General features: G+C 37.0%; 1 protein-coding gene across 5 annotated transcripts in view; it reads left to right on the top strand.

Moving 5' to 3' along the window:
• Nucleotides 1–20,596, top strand: part of LOC117304499 (focal adhesion kinase 1-like) — a 73,443-nt gene that overhangs the window by 11,355 nt on the left and 41,492 nt on the right. For all 5 annotated transcript variants that reach the window (XM_033788999.1, XM_033789003.1, XM_033789002.1 and 2 more), the window contains exons 3-9: nucleotides 4,578–4,753; nucleotides 9,707–9,794; nucleotides 12,815–12,957; nucleotides 14,638–14,692; nucleotides 15,203–15,343; nucleotides 16,469–16,546; nucleotides 17,837–17,947. In XM_033788999.1, coding sequence (XP_033644890.1) covers nucleotides 4,578–4,753; nucleotides 9,707–9,794; nucleotides 12,815–12,957; nucleotides 14,638–14,692; nucleotides 15,203–15,343; nucleotides 16,469–16,546; nucleotides 17,837–17,947 — 792 coding nt within the window. The remainder of the gene's footprint in view (nucleotides 1–4,577; nucleotides 4,754–9,706; nucleotides 9,795–12,814; nucleotides 12,958–14,637; nucleotides 14,693–15,202; nucleotides 15,344–16,468; nucleotides 16,547–17,836; nucleotides 17,948–20,596) is intronic.

Genomic DNA, 20,596 nt, shown 5'->3' with positions numbered 1-20,596 from the left:
GGCAAATATTTGGGGTGGGGGTGGGGGGGGGGGTAAAGCAAGTAATTGGCGTACACAGTCAGGGTATGTCATGAGAAAGATGTTTAACAATAATAATAATAGTAATAATAATAATAAGAGTGGCTTCTTATAATGCTCATGTCAGTCACTTGCATGTAGTGATGCTCAAGGCGCTTCAACATTCAGTATTTTCTTGCAAGGTATTGTGGACCCAGGTACATGTATGAGAACAATGCCTTTTCAAAGCACCTTGTATTGTTTTAGGTGCTTTGGTGCAATATGCCGCCGATCAGACCAGGAACACCGGGGCGAACCCCTTCTCTTTTCCCAGTGCACTGGGTCCTTTTACGTGCATTACACAACACATGGGACCAATGACTTGATGTCCCATCCGAAGGACAAAGAACGCAGCAATAATGGTTTTGTGTCTTGCTTAAGGCCAAGACCAGGACTCGAACCCTACATGTATCTCTGGTTTTGGGTTTGATTCATTTCTGTAATCAGTTTTCTTAGGTTGGTTAATGGGAATATGCTACAGTCTTGACTTGTTGTGTCAACTTGTATTTATTATGTAATTGATTCACTTTGCTTTTGCAAGCAGACCCTATAGGCTATCAGTTGTCTCAATTTATTGCCTGTTCTGCTTTTAATATATTAAGATATATTCTGTACTTTATTGCAAGTGTGTGTCAATAAATAATGACAATATCTGGATCAGTTTGGCATAACTCTCTGGAACATGAGACGATCCTGTGAAAGACACTTGAGATCCTCAAGGTGTCACCAACGCAGATGAAAATAAAGCATTTATTTTGCGAGTTGCTATCACATAACAATATTAAAGACACTGGACACTTTTGGTAATTGTCAAAGACCAGTCTTCTCACTTTGTGCATCTCAACATATGCATAAATAACGAACCTGTGAAAATTTGAGCTCAATTGGTCGTTGAAGTTGCGAGAAAACAATGAAAGAAAAAACACCCTTGTCACACGAAGTTGTGTGCTTTCAGATGCTTGATTTCGAGACCTCAAAATCTAATTCTGAGGTCTCGAAATCAAATTCGTGGAAAAATACATCTTTCTCAAAAAATATGTCACTTCAGAGGGAGCCGTTTCTCACAATGATTTATACCATCAACCTCTCCCAAATACTTGTTACCAAGTAAGGCTTTATGCTAATAATTAATTTGAGTAATTACCAATAGTGTCCACTGGCTTTTTAAAATAACAACTGGATTTACATTGAATATTTTATTAAGTTGTAACTACAAGAGAAACTGACTGGGTACGGTTTTAAACCAATTTGGTATTGAAAACAAGAACAAGTGATTAGAGTGGAATTTGAACCAACGACCTCCTGATTAACATGCAGTGCTCTACCAACTGAGCTATCTTGCCTTATCTTGCCAGTCTCCCTATTTTGTCAATATTATATTGGTCAATATGTGTCTTTGTTCAATCCCAAATTATTAACAACTTACATAACATTATACCATAGTTCTGTACCAGATATAAGAACAAGTTATTGAATAAGTTCATGGATTGTTATTATAGTAATGGATTATGTTTTTTTTTTTTTTTCGAATCCCAAAATAATTTAGATGTTTCTTACACCATTTTGGTTCACTCCTCCTAAGCTAAATGTTGGTTTTGGGACCTAATCATTCACAACAATAATTTCTACTCTTATACATATTGCCCATTTACACCTGGTAAGTATAGTATTTAAAAGGTGTCTTGGTCAAGGACACATGTGACAAGTGTTTGCGACTGGGAATGGAACCCACACTTGGATGACTAAGACACCAGAATTTGAAATGAATCTCAAATAAAGTTAGCAGCAACTAAATTTTGTAACAGCAACTAAAATAAAGGATTTGAACTGCCTCTAGTCATTGGGCTACATTGTGGCTCGGTGGTCTAGTGGCAAGGCATCTGTTCTAGCATGGCGAAGGTCATGGGTTCGAATCCCATCAGAGTGACAGATGCATGTGCAGTTTTTCCCCACCGAATTTGGGAAAGTACTGACTATGCAGTGCTTTCTACACATCGGTGTAAGGGTAAAAAAAATGATATCTTGTGTATGATGGGTCAACATGGTCAATGGGAGACAACACACCATACATTAGTTGGTAGTCAGACTACATCATTATCATGGTGATTGTTCGTGTGCGTGCATGTACATGTAATACATAATAGTACAGTGTACTGAGCATGCACAAAACATTTACCTAGTGCAGGGGCTACATGTATGTGTACATGTACACAATGTATGTCTGCAGCAGCCCACATGTAGTTTTCCCTGAAAGTCCTGTCAATTTGTTTGTTATCATGATTTTTTTCACCTCGAAGTACATACATTTATACCAGAATCAAGCAAAAGATTGAGTTGAAATCATTTGCCAAAATGTGAAGGCAATGCATCTTTAGTAATGATATTCAAGTGCACGTGTGACCATAAATAAGCCATCTGCAAGCTTTCAGTTTGAATGTATGCAATATGAGTATGGTTTAAAATGACCCATTTCATATGTTCAGCTTGAAAATATATCACGGCCAAACTGAGAACTGAAATGGTATTGGAATATGAGATAGTCTTTTCCCAGGGGATGTTGCCATTCTCTTGTTTCCGGCTCCATTTTCGGTATCTATTCCTTTGTGACAGTCGACTTTATCCACTCTGCCTATCGGCAGCTTGCTGGGGTTCTGCGTCACTACCTTCCCCCTGCACTCTGGGACCCATTTGGAAGAGAGGGATCGTTATTAAAACAAACACGAGCTGTATGACATTAATGGCTTGCAGTAATTTTCACACTTTTTCATTTGGGATCAGTCAGTTTTTTTTACGGAGTCGTTTTGTTGCAGCACTATTAGTATTATGTATGTTGACTGGGGAGAGTGCTGGACCCGAGAGTTTTTGGATTTATCAAGTCTTGGGGCGACTTTCCCTTAAATGTATTTTCTGAAAACCGGAGGCCATTATGAAGTGCAATTTTAGGTCATGACCAATTATGGCAAGTAGAAACTGGGTCTTGATATGATATGGGGTCTCAATGTGGCAACAGTGAGTGGCATAGTTTACATCATTGGTTTGGGTGAAGAGTTTTTCAAATCAGGAGTCTCATTAACGTTAAATACAGTGAACAACTAACCCTTTATGTTGGTTATATTTTAGTCATGTTTTTGAGAATTAATGCTAAATTTAGGGATTGTCCGGGTACGGGTTGTCTCACTGACAACCATTTCTCAGATTCAATTTTTACGGGGTTAAAAACTGATATCTTTTTCCAACCATGTTACTTTGAAATGAAGTTGTTTTTTTATATCGAAAGGATACTTTTAACCTAAACCAAGTAGGTTTTAATGCCATTAATTGAAGAGTGATTACGAAACACGTTCCATGTAAATGGCAACAACATGTCTCGATACCTTGAAATTAAAATTAAAAGCATTGATCAGTATAATTGATGTAAGTTTGCCAGCTGCAATGCATTGTGTATAAAATTGTATGTTCAATGGTTCAACAGTAAATCCATTTATAACAACTCAGTATCCATAACTGCATTTTGATACAAGAAGGTCACCTAGTAATTAAGTGCACACTGAAGCATTACAAGGCACCATAAGACCATTTGTTATTCATACCAGTAAGTTGGTAAAGTGAACGTTGGTTTTGAATCATTCAACCCTAGAAAGGTCACACTGATGATGATCTCAAACATTCCAATGACCTTTCATAAAGGATATTTATACAAGAAAGAAAAACAAGGGACAACAAAAATATCAGGAAATACATGGAGGTTGTATTATTGTTTGACTTGAACTCCTGTCTAGGAAGGTATTGGTGGAAGCTTTGACAATGCTAGACAATTGTGGCAAAAGGGCAGTATGTGAAACGGACAATTCTACACTCACCCATTTTATTTGAAGAACTTTATTGTGTTATTAGTTTCTTTATTTGAGTGGTTTACAGGCTGAATATTTCCAGTATGATTAAGGTTCAAACCTGCCACAGGATGCGAGCATCCTCAATGCAAAACAGTAATTACATTAATCAGTTAAGTTTGTGTTTTTATTTGTATACAAAAAGGCCTAAAAATTTACACTGGTATTTTAACTTGGCTAGAGCAATAGTTTTTATTTAACTTCAAAATTAATGGCAATTTTGAGGACAATGTATCAGATTTAATGTGTACATTTGTTTTTTATTCTGTGTTTTTATGCAAATTAAAACTTTATGTTTATTAAAACTGCCAAAACTCTTTGCATGCACTATGTAAGTGAGTTTCTCAGAGGCCTTTGCCCTAATCTGCTTCATGTCTTGGCCTTGTTCATTTTGTTAATTAAAAAAAATAATAATAATAAAGCTGAATAATATTACTAATAATAGCATTTATAAAGTGCCATTTATCCAATAAATTGCTCAAAGGCGCTGAAATACTCCCATAGATGTCAAGATTTTCCAATGGAAATGTAGTCCTGCAAAATGAAAATTACCTTGCCCTCTGAAAGATGACTTCCCAGGCTTGCAATAGTTCTTCATATTTGTATTTTGCTTTATGTTGTGTTTTGCAGAGTGTGATCCATGCCGTGGTCGCTAAATTAGCGAGAGGTGATCGTGCCTTCCAGAGTAGCTTTGCAATTCGCCTTCAACACATCCAAACAGAGGAGAGTCATTGGTTACATAGGGACCTCACCATTGGTCAGATCAAACATAAATATGAGAAGATACACCCAGCATTAGAATGGAGGTAAGACAACTAATAGTTCCTACTAACATGTTCCTTCTTGAGATTGAAACTTGCTCTGAATATATTCTGGAAAGATGTGAGGGGTTAACTTTGTCTTGAAGATTTGATATGTGCAAGACTTGCACAGTCTATTGACTTGACCTCTGTACAAACAGGGAGAGTGCAGAAAAAAAGGATGGACAAATTGCAAATACTTGTCAATAAGTATCAATCTTATTGTAAGAACTGTAGTTATTTTAATTATTGTCCACATGAAAGGCTCCGGTATGATTCGAACCAGGTTCACAGAATTTAAAGGCAGGGAAGACACCCCTAAGCCAACCTGAAAACCCATGACTACTTGTAGGTCTAATGTCCATGTACAGTACATCTGTCATATCTGAGTTTCCTGAATAGAAAACCCAGGATCGAAACAAATCCAGAGTCTTTCTAAAAACAATAATGTATCTTAATTTTGTTTTTTTACCCATACACCGATGTGTGTTAGCACTGTATACTCAGTACTTTCTCGAGTCCTGTACCCATACACCGATGTGTGTTAGCACTGTATACTCAGTACTTTCTCGAGCCCTGTACCCATACACTGATGTGTGTTAGCACTGTATACTCAGTACTTTCCCGAGTCCTGTACCCATACACTGATGTGTGTTAGCACTGTATACTCAGTACTTTCCCGAGTCCTGTACCCATACACCGATGTGTGTTAGCACTGTATACTCAGTACTTTCCCGAGTCCTGTACCCATACACCGATGTGTGTTAGCACTGTATACTCAGTACTTTCCCGAGTCCTGTACCCATACACCGATGTGTGTTAGCACTGTATACTCAGTACTTTCCCGAGTCCTGTACCCATACACTGATGTGTGTTAGCACTGTATACTCAGTACTTTCCCGAGTCCTGTACCCATACACTGATGTGTGTTAGCACTGTATACTCAGTACTTTCCCGAGTCCTGTACCCATACACCGATGTGTGTTAGCACTGTATACTCAGTACTTTCCCGAGTCCTGTACCCATACACTGATGTGTGTTAGCACTGTATACTCAGTACTTTCTCGAGTCCTGTGAAAAAACATCACAGGCATGTTACTCGGGTGGGATTTGAACCCACGACCCTTGCAATTCTAGAGCAGTGTACTGAGTATACAGTGCTAACACACATCGGTGTATAAGTAAAAAAAAAAAAAAAAAAAAATTAATATTCTTTATCCCCGATGCAAATTTAACATCTATTATAATAATGTATCTCTTTCCATTCGCATCATCCTCAAGGAACACAGTAAACTGGCTTGAAAAGTAAACAAAAACCATGTCAAAAACTTACAGTATGATGTAAGGCATAGGGGATTGACTCGTTTTGAAAAGAAATAAAAACTAGTTGTATCAACATGTGAAATGGATTGCCTGTATGTGAGAGAATGTTATTCTAGCAATGACAGTTGACCAAGGGGGATAGGTGTAAGTTGAGAACATTGTATTACGGCAGAGTGTTAGTCAGAGTAGTTATCAAATAATATACACAATGTCACCACTGCATACATAGTACATGTACAGTAGGCTGTGTGATTCATACTGTACTCCATTCTAGGAATATCTGGTCTGCAGACTTGTTCTGATGATGTGGTGATCAGGCCCAAGATTTCTGTCTTGCTTGGAGCATGAACAAATTTTCCCTAAGGAAAAGACACCTCTCTTAAAGGGACACAGGCCTTGGATCGGGCAAGTTGGTCCATTAAAACCATTTGAAACCTTTTGTTATGAAATGCATTACGGTTAAAAAGATGTTTTAAAAGTATAACGATCACCACAAATATGCCTCGAAATTGCATGGTTTTCCTCATACGTCGTGAACAAGCAGGGTACGCCATTTTGTGGAGTCTTTTTTGATTCTATAAATAGGCCGACACTATTCCATCGTGTTCCAAATTTGCATTGAAAAATATTGAACAAAATGTAATGTTATTTGAGCCAACACAATGAAAATCAACAGCTTAAAAAATTTCTAGTTATAATTTTTGGATGAACAAATTAAAAAAATTACCAAAAAGGATTTGAATGTGCGACTTCCAGGTTTACTTGGTGGTATTCAACCAACTGAGCTACTTGTATCTTCATGTACATTATGTGTAAGGTTTGCAGTCTCCTTATGTAGTCAATATTTTTGTTGGGGGGAGGGGGGGTGGCACCAGCCAGAAGTCTTATAACCAACCAGGGATCACGCCCAGTTTACGATACAACCTTGTAAGTGGCATTTTAACTTGGTGGATCATATTTTCTTTAGGGGTACGCAATGTTTTTCTTTAAATCTTAGTAATTATGTAAATTAATTTGTGGGTTAACAATGAAAAACTGAAGTAGTTTGTGATCATGTTCTTTGCCTTTATTGAACTGCAAAAATCTGTAATATTAATGAAAATTCAAGATATTAGCTAAGCCCAAAAAAATTACATCAGCACAAATTGACATTCCATCATTCCTAAAGCATCACTAGTCCAGATGGGCAAAACCAGTGCCTGGATATATATGGCCATCATCAAATTAGAAATTGGACCTCATCATATGGGTCTAAACATTTCTGTTGATTTATACTTTAAATTTTTATTGAATACATTTTCATTGGTAAGTTTTTAAAATTTAGTGTGTTTGCTTTAATTTTTATACATTTTGTACAGTCTAAAGTAAAAGGGTTTACCTTTGGTAATTACCATACTCCAATAGTTAATGACCATAAAAACTTACTTGATAAAGAGCTGGTGATTTTCTAAACAATGTTAGAAACAACACCGTTTGAAGTACAGTAATATTGTTGTATAGATATAATGCCCCGACCAGATTGCAAAATAGCCTCTACATTTACACTCTTTCCTCCTGGTGTTCAAACTGTACAGAAACTATTTGTAAGCCAATATTTCTGGGTCTGACTCATCACATGTGGCACAGTATGGGGGTAGCCTGGTATCGGTATAACACTGAGCAACATGGCTCGACATGTATGTCCCAAGTTTGGAAGAAGTAACCTTATAGACCTTTCTATTGCAACCTCACAGGCTGAGTTTTTGACCTTGCCAATTTGTTTGTCAAAAACTATGGGAAGCCATAAAGGGCAAAGCAAAAACATAAAGCCACAGTTTGTAAAAATGTTACACAAATTTTCTGTGACTAACTGGGGGTTACTGTGACTAATTTGTTTGAAACAAAGCAACCAATCATGAGATGTATTTTGATTTTAATTGAAGTTTTCCAGAAATGTTGAATTTGGTCACACATCTGTTAACAGATTGAATAAGGTTTGTTTATCAACAATAAAAAGGTCTATCCCCTTGCGATATAATGCTTATGGGATCAAACATGGAGTCGTGGTATCCAACATGAGTCATATGTGACTGGAGTGTGTAATTTTAATTAAAACCTTTATTTTAATCCTCTGTTTTTAAGGAACTTGCATTTGTTAAGGGATTCATTGTATTTTGGGTGATATTTTGGTTGATACTTAAGATGATATTTTCATTGGATGGTAAGGTTGGCATAGTGGTATCTTTCCGTGCTTCTACCTGTAGGACAATGTGAGTTCAAATTATATCAGTGGATGTTTATTATTATGTTTTTGAGAAAAACACTAAAAAATGTGTTTCTTGAGGGATTTTGTTAATTTTACAATCTACGCGCAAAGTCGGATTCTTTCAGAATCAAAGTATTTTTTAATTGAGTTGAACTTGGGGAAACTGTCAAACATTGATACATGTATAATCTGGTGGGAATTTTTTTCTGGCTATTTTGTTCACACAAGGCAGTATCTCAGATGGAATTTCCCAGCACAATTTTGTCGTTCGATATATAAAGTATATGAAGAGTAATTGCTAGTTCATGTGTCATACCTTTTTATATCATGCCTTTAACAAAATATGTGAAAGTTTTCTGATGATCGCTGCATAAAGGTAGTGTAGGGTCAATATCAACACAGTTCAAAATAAAAGTCTCATATTGAGTTTCTCTTTTTTTTTTGCATTCTGCCACCTATAAAGGAGCTCATAAAACACACTTTATTCACATTGTAATGCTTACAACAAATCATTGAGCAACATTGAATGTTGCACTTTCTCATGCTCAACTCTTCCCCTGTAGCAGATCCATTCTTAATTTTGTTCATCGCCTTCTGAAAGATCACTCGATGGTAAGAAAATATCACTTGTGTTTGCACAGGAGTCCCCAACATCACTCCTTGGAAAATCCCTCTGGTGAATGGGCTTTGTGTGACACCTCCTTCAACTGCATTGTGTCTGTGGGTCTCAGGGGAGCTGGGTGGTGTAGGATGTCTGATCTGGTCCTAGCGTGGCGTGCCTGCAAATAATGATCTTTCAGCAGTAATAATCCTGCTAAGATAAAATATAGATTAAGAGAAGGAATGATATTGGCTTTTGAGAGAGACGTTCTTTTCTTATCCGCGGGATATGTAAAACTGAACCTGCGAAAATACCTTCAGAAATCTTTTAATAGACACAGAGAGTTTTTTTTTTTAGCCATGGACAAGTGTGACAGTAATCCATTTCCATGAGGTGATGCACCTGAGGTCAACAATGGAAAGGTGTAAGGCTTGTAGGTGCCTTATCAAACTGTCAGCCAATCAAAATTTCTCATTTGACCTCATTGAGGGCGCAGTGTTAGCTTTTGACATCATTGCAAGTCATATAATGTAACATAGGTACATTTGTATGCACCAGTCAGTAAAAGTTTCTGGATTGGCAAGTTTTGGACTATTTTCTCATACTGTACAACGTAGTAGCAACATCTAAGTGTACATTTGGCAGTGTACATATATTGTACATTCAACACTGACTATCTCAGGGAAAATTGCTTTGCTGCAACAAGGATTATATAATTGAGGCTTTGTAATCCATGGCATTGTCTGTTTGTGTCACACTGTGATGGTTGATGTACTTTTTTCCAATACAGGCATGAATTACGGATCCGCTACTTGCCTAAAGATTACCATGAACTTCTGGAGAAAGACAAAGTCACATTTTTCTACTTTTATGATCAGGTAAGATTCCATCATTCTTTCTTTCCTTGTCCCTATAGCCTCACCTGTCAATTGACACACTGTGCATTGATTGGAATGAAGAGATTTAGTAGACGCTTTGCTTATTTGAACTACGTGAGTTGTGAATGAAGATTAGTAAATCCAATCTGACAGTCAAGTCAAAGCACTTATGGATTGTCCCCTGGTTCTTTCTGTAACAAATTAAGGATGGGGTTGGAAGTAATTTTGTGCACTACATGGATTTATTTATTTGGTAGGCGTGATGTTATTAAATGATAGGGAAATTTGATTTTTCCCCCCCCTGACTTTTTGTTGTAAAGGAAATGAAGTTGTATTGTATTCTTTATTTTCTTGAGGGAAAAAAAGAGAAGAAAAAGGTTTACTGTACTGTCATGTACTGTTACGCTAATAGAATGAGGTAATACTACTGCAATATAAATGGGGGAAATTATTTTATTCCATCAAAACTGAAGTTGAGGTGGTTTTCCCGAGTTGTAATTTATTGAGCTATGATTGCAAAGCTGGTTTCACAAGTTCTACATTAAAGCTCTGCCATCAACTATGTTACAAATGTGTCAATGTACTCGTGTAACATTTGCATTATACATCTACCTTGATGTTACCATGTAGTTTTTAATCAAATAATTGTAAATGTCATTGGTGTTATTGAAGAGAGTGTACATTAGTCGTGTACATTGTGGTTATTTTGAAACGTTGATGATATCAAGGGATTTGTGCAGTGCAAACAATCATCAGAATTGAGAGTGGAGTTCAAAGTTTGCATTAGTTTTATTCTTTGTTTAGGTGTACTTGTTAACTATACAGGTACATGTACTATGATTGGAACCATACAAATAGGTAAACGACCTGTACAAGGCAAATTTGTCTGGAAGTAATTTATGGGTGACAAAGGCAAAGGACAAATGGTAGAGAATTCTTGTAACAGGAAATAAAGTTCATGAGCAAAAAAAACACAGTCCTTTTTAATTTTTTTAAAAGATGTAGATGTCCAGAAACAGCATTGACCCTTTGCTGCATTCATCTACAGGACACAAAGATAACTCTTATCTTGGTTCAGTTCATTCCTAAAACATTACTCTGACTTTTGATCTTCATCTCTTCCCAAGGGACACTGAAAGTAGTGCTCAAAACGGTTAGCCGTTCTGGACCCAAATTTTGAAGTTTGGCCAGAGCATGCTGAATGTAACGAGGTCTTTTAAAGTGTTGTTAAGCCTACTTGGTGTTTGAATCTTGGTTTTAACAGCTTTAGTGTGCAATCTGGGTCATTCTCTTGATGTTTTTTCTGTGAATTTGTTATGTTTTAAAATGTTGTATCATGTCACTTCATGTGTGTATCGGCCGAAATTGCGCATGGCGAGAACCCGTGATCCCACCTAGCTTGATGGCCATGGAGTATAGTGCCTTATTCTATGTACTTTTTACAGTTTTTTATTACATGTTTATTCATGATGCATCAGTCTTTGAACCCTTTGTATCAGTCTTTGAGCTGTTTTCATCAAATTTGTTATTAAATAAACCATTTCAATTAATCAATAAATCAATCAATCAATGGATTGGAACGCTATACACAATGGTACACAATTTAAAAAATGTTTTGCTTGATATGTTCATGGACATGAGTGCACTGAGAAAGCAAGGCAAGCAGCCCAGCCACGTATTGTTACTTCCTATAGGCCACTAATTAATACAATGCATCACTGATACTACATGTATCTGCCCTGGATTCATGGTATTATAGGATGCATTTGACTATTCATGAACTAAGACTAACTTCCTTGGACAGTTTCCTGTAGCCACCTAGGAGAATATCCGGACTAAGTTCTTAATTTACGGACAATAGAATCATTACACAGCAATTTGCTGTCTAAGTGGCTTGGGCTTTGCATGTTCATAAAGTACAGTGGACCTTGTACATGTATAGTTACAATCTACATACACTTAGTTCAAAAACTTATTGCTTTGGAAACTTATTTGTTGTGAAGTTATGAACAAACGATCAGAACCTATATTCTGTGACAAGATGGTGTGAAAGTTTGCAGAGTGGTTTTTGTTTACCGTTTCACATTTTTCAGGTTGAGAAATTTCAGAATTTTTATCGGAGTTCAGACATAATTGTGTCTGCCTGATGAAAAAATATATGATATGTTACTTTCTTTAGATATAAATAAATCCTGCTCTTTGATTTTTGCTCTTTGATCTAATTCCTGTTTCCATTTAGCTCCTTCAAATATTGAACTCCAGGGATTGGCAAAATGTGGAAATGTCATCATTTCAACATTCCTCCTTTCCTAAAATCTGGGTCATAGTTTATTTAGTTTCAGAAACCGGGTCCTAGTTTCAGAGGCTTTTTGTCAGCAATGACTCTCACCCAGATTTATATAGACTTGTTCAAAACCAACCAACGTTTTAAAATGATGTCACATCCACACGGTCTATGCTCACCAAGACCCTGTGTATTTTGAATACAACTCCTGAGAAGTGAATTGATTATTAGTGGAGTTCATTGAGCAATTACAACTCCCACAGGTGTCATTCTCCTAAACCTGATTTGAATTGATTGGACCAATTAAAGTTATCACGTCTTGATTAGGCCCAAACCTTCCTCCGTGATGAGGCAGAGCAGTAACTGTGTAGTGGAGACAAACAATAAGATTGGCTTCGGCTGAATAAACTGTACACTCCAATTGATTCCAATTGTCAAGTTTTCAATAAATATCTTGAAGGAAGAAGAATTAACTGAAAAGAATTAATTGAGAAGAACTAATTGAAATTAATTTGCATGGCAAGAATGACTTGAATCATAAATTAGTCATAAAACCTTCTCTTACATGGGTAACCAGATTGAAAAGCAGGATTTTTCTTAACACAAAACATAACCGAAAAGGGGGCACTCTTCGGGAACAATAGTACTAAAGAAACTAAGATGTTTTTTGGGGGGTTGTGAAATGCATTTGAAGTCGGGGAAACCAAAGCAACATAGTGTGCTTTTTTTCACACAGGTACGCAATGACTACATGAATGAGGTTGCAGAGACGGTAGATATGGACATTGCTCTGCAGCTAGGATGTCTAGAAATGAGAAGATTCTTTAAGGATATGCCACAGATCGCTCTGGACAAGAAAGCCAACTTTGACTACCTCGAGTAAGTCTTCTCTACCCCTTCTACAAGTTTCAAACTAAACTGCCAACTTCACTCAGCTTTGATAAAATTAACATTAGCTTTTGTGTCTCTCCCATCCCTAAAGCTGTGTTCCAACCCATCGCTAAATCTGTGTTCCCATTGCATTTTTTTTTGGGGGGGGGGGTGGTTAAAGTACTGCGACTTTTTTGCAGATTGACAACATTAAATCCGATAGACCTTTTCGCAAATACTGGGGTGCGTGCATAAAGCTTGGAATTAGATGCATTGTGGTCTAGCACGTATCCAAATTTGATCCATATCTATCCCACAATGCACCTCATTCAACAGTCTGCGCTTGCGCATTGGTATTTGCAATAAGGTCTATGGGGGACGCATGGTAAACTGACCTCCCTGTCATCTTACTACGAGCGTGATGTAAAACTTAAAGAGGTTATGGAAGACTTCCGCGCAGCCACGGTAACTTAACAGGGCCGCTGAAAAGTTCAGAGGGAACACCCCAATAGCTCCGCCCTGTAAACCTACCGCGACCACACTGTAAAACGCTATGCAAACTTTGCGGAATATACATTGTAAGTCCAAGTGGGAATGAACGGTAGAATTACACCAAAGCCAGTCACAGTAACTTTCCGCGTGGCAGCGGAAGAAAAAATCCAATGGGAACAGGGCTAAACATTAATATAGCCACAAAGCACCCTTTTGCCCTGCTCTATGAAGAGTTTGCCAGGAGGACCATTTAGCTTAGCTCTCAAGTCAGCTAGCTTTTTCTCTGGTGCATGTATTCACAGTAGCCTGTCTGACCACCAGAGAGTTTTTTAATGGTCCTTTGCCTAATGTAGACACAGGAGCTCTGTAAAATAAACCAACCAAAAGAGCTACATGTAGACATGCAACGATCAATACAACTTACATGGTACATACTTTTGAAATGTTTACCTGACCTACATACACGTACATGTACATACATGTACATATGTACATGTGTACAAATACTGAAAATGCTTGGGGTGGGGGCAGCAATATCACCATGATTGAATTTTAAAGTCATTCACACTGTTGTTTACAGACTAAAAGGTTTCTGAACAAGGGGGGTTGCGGTGTTACCTTGCTACAATCAGAAAGTCATTGATAAACTGACATACTGTACTCGCTCAGTGACTCACAGAACTTCAAAAAGGAGATCTACAATGAGGTTGTGTGTAACCCTACCCTGCCATTCTAGGCAGAGTTGACAACATGTATTGGATTGAAATTGATCAGTCGTGTTAGTCATCCACAGATCCTACTTTATAGCCCTACATTTTTAGGTTGAAAGTCACCAGAAAAAGATGTAGTTATCAAAATGCTCAACTCCCTCAGGGCACTTTTATGGGCACCTGAATCAACCTGGGCCCAATTCACAGAAAATACTGCTTAAACAACTTCTGCTTAACAAAAAATAGACAGGATACCAGTCACACGGTACACATGTTGTTTTGGCTGGTAACCTTATTCATGTAGGCATATTTTGTTCGTGCTTAGCTGCTTTTTTTAAAGCAGCTCCATGAAATTGGGCCTCTTACATGTATAGTGATGCTTAATGTAAACTTGTGCTTACATTAAATCCGGACACCTCTAAAGGTATCTAATGATTGTAGCACCTCCATTCTTTGATAACCTTTATCTTTCTGTTTTTCCTTTTAGAAAAGAAATAGGTCTGAAGAGATTCATTCCCAAAGCAGTGATTGATAACACAAAGGTACTTGATTCTTGTAAACACCACGGTGCTTCTTGTTTGTATTACTTACGATTCAAACAAATGTAACCAAGCCTACATTGGACGTATCATTTAATCAACAGCACTTAATTCATCGACTTATTAAACCAAGGTTAACAATCTTAGCAATTTTAATTTGTTGTGGCATGTCCTGGTCGAGCGGTTGAGAGCACTGAACTCAAGCTCTGGTGTTTCTGATCAGCAGAGTGTGGGTTCTAATTCCTGTCATGACACTTGTGTCCTTGAGTAAGGGTCTTTACCATAGTTCCTATTTGTTTAGGATGGGACATTAAGCGCAACGTCACATGTTCTAGTATAGTTCATGTTAAAGAATCCAGAACACATATCGAGGAAGAGTATGGGTTATTCCCGTTGTTTCTTGTTCACAAACATTAGCAAGCACTTTTTCGAGCTACTGTCATTCACTTATATGAGGCATGGTTTTATTACCAGAAATATATAATAATGATGTTGAACTATCCCTTTATCTAGCCAAAGAATCTACGCAAGTTGATCCTTCAGTACTTCAAGCAGTTTGCAAATCTTAACGAAGAGCAGTGTGTCTTCAAGTTCTTTGATGTACTATCCAAGATCCACCGCTTCGACCACGAAAAGTTCAAATGTGCTCTCGGAGTAAGCAGGATTCAGAAATTATTTCCAAATTTTGATAAGAACAAAAGACCTGATATTTTTTGCAGGCTTAAAAAATGCAGAGTTGTCAAATTTTGTTGTGTAACTTAAGCCTACAAACTTTGTAATTATGACAGAATAAATGTCATCTTTACATATATACCTTTATTTATGCAGTCTTATTTTTAAAAAGGTAAGATCATAAACATTTACTCATTATTAACAACAAATTCAAAAGATTAAAAAAAAAAAAATGTCCCTGACGCTTTAAATTTTTGTTATTGAACTGAAGAAATACAACCCTTTGTAACCTTTCCAGTGAGTAAAGAAAAGTCTGTTCATTGAACCTTTTCCTTTTTATTTTTTCAAAACACAATAATAGCTTTGCCACACTATGACTCTTTGCATACATGTACGTGGAGGTGCATGAAACTATGTTTGCTGGGCGTGATGGAGTGGTGTTGACACAGTTTGACGGAGGTTCCTGCTCCCACTTGTGTGTGTATACTATGAGTGTTGTAGCCAAACTAAATTGGATACACATACTGCAAAGTGCACCACCCCTAGCTCAATTGATTTCAGACCCCCCGCCCAAACAACCCCACCCCAATCTCAACTACAGACCGGTTTAAATTTATACCAGCGCTTTTTGAGTTTAAATTTTTATTATTATTAAATGGAGGGTAACATTATTTCCAAAGTGACATGACCAAAGGGGGTTGGAATAGTCACTTTACAACTAGCAAGTTGTTTTAAGACCTGGGCCCATTTACAGTAGCGCAGAAAATACTGCTTAACAAAACGATTTGCTAAGCAAAAGTTGAGATGGGCACCAGTCACAATAATGTAAACTTAATTAAATTTTAGCCGGTGTCTAAGACAGTCTTGTTTCTGCCGAATGAGACTTCTGTGCTGGGCAAGTTTGAGTGCTTACCAGGCTTTTTAAAACTGGGCCTTTGTCATTAGTACTTTGACATATGAAACAAAGTCTGGTTAGCATACTGGTGAACCCTGTTTAGAAACCCTTTGTAAACAGGGAATAAGACATACATTGTTATATGGCTAAAATTTTTGAAGGAGAAAGCCCCTACTGTATCTCATTTTCTATGTGTTCTATTCTTTGTGTAGACTGGTTGGAGTATATCAGTTGAGCTTGTGATTGGTCCTGAAGATGGAATAAGTTGCCTAACAGACAAAGCATCCACAGTAAGTATTTGTAGTCCCTCTACCCTTCCCACTCCCAACCCTGTCCCCACCCCCCCCCCTCCAACTCCTCCTGGAGTACATCAGTTGAGATTCATCCTGTCTCCACTTCTTCCGGTTCAGGTGTCAATTTTTAAATAACCATGTTTGCAAAATCTATGACAAAAACCATCATTCACCCTTTCCTGGAGTTCAACAGTTCACACCAAATTTGAAATTTGTACAGATTTGTTGTGGTTATATGAAAGACTGAACTCTACCCTAAACAATGATGCAGTGTTTTGTTTTGTACCCCGATGCAATCAAATAATTTGAAATAAACTTTCGAGAAGCGGTAAATACTTTTACATATTTATGTATGAATATTTATGTATATTTACTGTATGTTTTCTTGCTGTATTTTCCAGATAAGTTGATAGAATCACTTTTTATGTGAATACTTATTGGAAATAAGAAGACTTATAGAGGTTGGATAATCCAAGGAATGGTTGAGTTATTCCAACAAATCCAGACTGCCAAAACACAACTTATATGGACATCTATATAACACCAAGATTACACATACAAAGCACACACCTATCACTCCTATGTAATCAATCTGCAAATTGACCCCTCAAGGCACTGTGGATTAGTGCTGAAGAGATTGAAATTGTACCTTCAACAGATTGGGCAGAGTGTTGAATAAGTAGCAGCTCCTAGTGCCTTAGGGGGCTTTCAACGGCTGGGGATGTCAACTTGTTACATTTGCAGGAAAATTTAATCTTTGAACGGGCTGGAGAGTCGGATGGGCCTCATTCTCATTATACTTCCAGAAATGAGCTGAACACTACGCTGACAAAATGTGCCTCAGTTCCTATATAGGTCTAAAGAGAAAAAAAAAGACAATACATGGAAAGATATGTTATGGCTACTGGCTGATGCTTCTTCAATGAGAACATTCTTGCTTACATTTTATTTAATAACCCAATTAAATTAACAAAACAGTGTCGTTCAGATTCTTTCCAAATTGTTGAAGTTTTTTTCTACATCATTCAATTATGTAAAGTAAAAAATATTTAAAAAATAAACCAAAGGTAAAATCTGCAAAGTAACAATAGTGTTATTCTTATAGCCTACTTCATGTTATGTCTACATCATCTACATCATTCCATTTACAAAAGCAAATTTAAAAAATAAAATGAATACAAAATAAACAAAATCCACACCCCTCCCCAAAAAGCAAAATCTTCAAATTAAAATCGTTTTAAAACTCAAAAACACATTCTGAACCTCATGTTTTGTTTCTTCTTCTAGCCTACAAAGATGGCCGAGTTTACCCAAGTGCAGTCAGTGCAGACGCTAGGCGGGGATATGGAAAACAACAAGAAGGGCTTACTACAACTCAGAATATCAGGTGCAAATGAGGTAATGGACTTTATCAATAATCGACATTTGACTGACAGACCATCTCATCACTTTCTAATCTAACTCTGGCACTCGTAGGATGTTGAGTCCTCGTTGAATGGCCACTTGTAAATAAAAAGAACACTTCAGTGACCTCAGGGGTCGCCATAGCAACAAGCTTGTCATGTAGGCTTTTAGACCACGCAAACCAAAGTTCTCCGACCAGTGAGAAACAAAACACTTGCGTTAATTTCCTTCGCCAATAACTGTGAGGGGAAAAATGCATGTCCATCAAGTTTAGTAAGAATGTTTAAGAAAGAGTTCCTGTATCTTCTATAACATGCCCTTTCGGAAAGGCATACACGTACTTGCTCACAAAACTAAATTTATTGCCAATGTTAAACTGGGTAAGGCATGAACATAAATTATGCATGCAATTTTTCTTTGTTTTCATACAAGGAAAATTACAAAAAGTTCTTAGAAAGTTCATGATGAGGATGAGTATAGACATTATCCAGCTCAAAATGAAGCCTTCATCTGGATTCAGCATTCACCTTCATTTGTATGGTTTGTTATCAGATAGAGGAAGAACGAGGGTTGGTGGTCATGTGACCCACAACCATGCCAATTGTTTGCATATCTTTGTTTGGTGTGTTGCTCAAACTCCTCCCAAATGTATTTGTGTTTGTTTGCACAGCACCCTTTCTACTGCATGATTTCTTTAACATTGCACGATTTTCGTCTTTTGAATGACTATTATCTATCCTGTGTCATCATTTTTCCATGGGTCACCATTTTTCCCTCCATCAAATCATCTTTGGTCATACACTAAGGTTTTCTACCATTCTATAATTTTAATCAAACCAAAAGCACAGTTCCTAAGTTGCTAGGAATTCATTTTTGATGAGGAAAATTTTCACTTTATATCTGAAGTAGTATCAAGAATGATACCTTGTGGTTCCCTGTTACAATTTGCTAAATGTATTTGCTAAGCAATGTTATAGGGAACCACTTAACCTATTAGTACTATTTTTTGTGCTTAGCACTAGTAGCCAACTTTGGACACTTGATTTAAATAAACCTCTTTTCTCCATTGGGACTAGATTAAAACAAACTGCTATTTACAAAACTGCTAACCTGTTTTCCCCTGTGAGCAGTTTTAAAAAGTGAACCAGGCAAAGATTCAACAGTAGTACTGTATAGAGCTTGTTAACCAGGCAGATTTTCATGGTAATCAGCTCTCCGAATCGAACCCAGTGAAACTTAACTCATGTATCACATCTCATGACATTTCATGTTAACATAAACCATCATGTTCTGACCGCTGAACTCTGTCATTCATTTGAAACAATCACTTTTTGCTATCTATAACTTGAAAGAAATTGCAAGGTATAATTTAAATAATTATCATTCATAGTACACATACATGTACAATGTACGTGTAACTAATAAATGAAGTAAAGTTTGCATGTAACTTGACTCTGCAGCACAATCCAAATAAGTGAAAACACACTTCACTTTAAGAATACCTAAAATATTCTGCGACTCGAAAGTTGAATCTGAAATTCATCCAGATTCCTTTTGAGTTAGAACGACACAATATTATAAACTTCATTAAAGGAAATTGGAAACTAGATGAAGCTATCCACAAGGTTGTTTCTTAGATTTTTAGTTTTTTTAAACCATTTTTTCAAAACACATTTTTTCAAAACACATTTTTTCAAAACACATTTTTTCAAAACACATTTACTTCTGCATGAACAAACCAATAGTCATGTTAAAGAGACACTGTCGTCAGGATCATAGGTTACTACACAACAGTAACTGTCACATTAAAACTGCATGAACAAACCAATAGTCTTGTTAAAGAGACACTGTCGTCAGGATCATAGGTTTCTACACAACAGTAACTGTCACATTAAAACTGCATGAACAAACCAATAGTCTTGTTAAAGAGACACTGTCGTCAGGATCATAGGTTTCTACACAACAGTAACTGTCACATTAAAACTGCATGAACAAACCAATAGTCATGTTAAAGAGACACTGTCATCAGGATCATAGGTTTCTACACAACAGTAACTGTCACATTAAAACTGCATGAACAAACCAATAGTCATGTTAAAGAGACACTGTCATCAGGATCATAGTCTGCTTGCGGCTGGACATGGAAAAATTAACTCTCACCCAGTTACTACCCAACAGTAACTGTCAAAAGCTTTAAATGGTGCCGCCGTTATAATCACACAAACATGTGCAGTGAGTGGTTGAGAGTTAAAGTTTCGTTTCTGGCCACAGATTCGCTGTCATCACGATGATAGTGCCCCTTTAACCTCTCATTAGTAGATATTCTTACATTACATGTACATATAGGTGATCAGGGTAGTACATCCTATGTACCCTATTGGTAAGTGTCAAATAGTTCAATCACAAACCACATCCACTTCACCAACGCCGATGGTAGTATCAGGTGCCTCATAGCAAGGTGTTTTTTTTGGTGAGGGCGGGGGAGTTTTAGATTTTACTCAAAAATATCAAAATAAACAACCTTACGAGGCTGGAAACCAAAATAGATTGACCCCTTTTGATATATAGAGAACCAGTATGTATTATTGTTATTGTGTGAAGGAGACATGACTAAGATGATGACAGCATGATCAGCAACGTTTA

This window comes from Asterias rubens, chromosome 21, assembly GCF_902459465.1.
Source record: "Asterias rubens chromosome 21, eAstRub1.3, whole genome shotgun sequence".
Classification (NCBI taxonomy): Eukaryota; Metazoa; Echinodermata; class Asteroidea; order Forcipulatida; family Asteriidae; genus Asterias; species Asterias rubens.
Note: the sequence above shows the minus strand (reverse complement) of the source record. Positions and strands in the feature narration are given on the sequence as shown.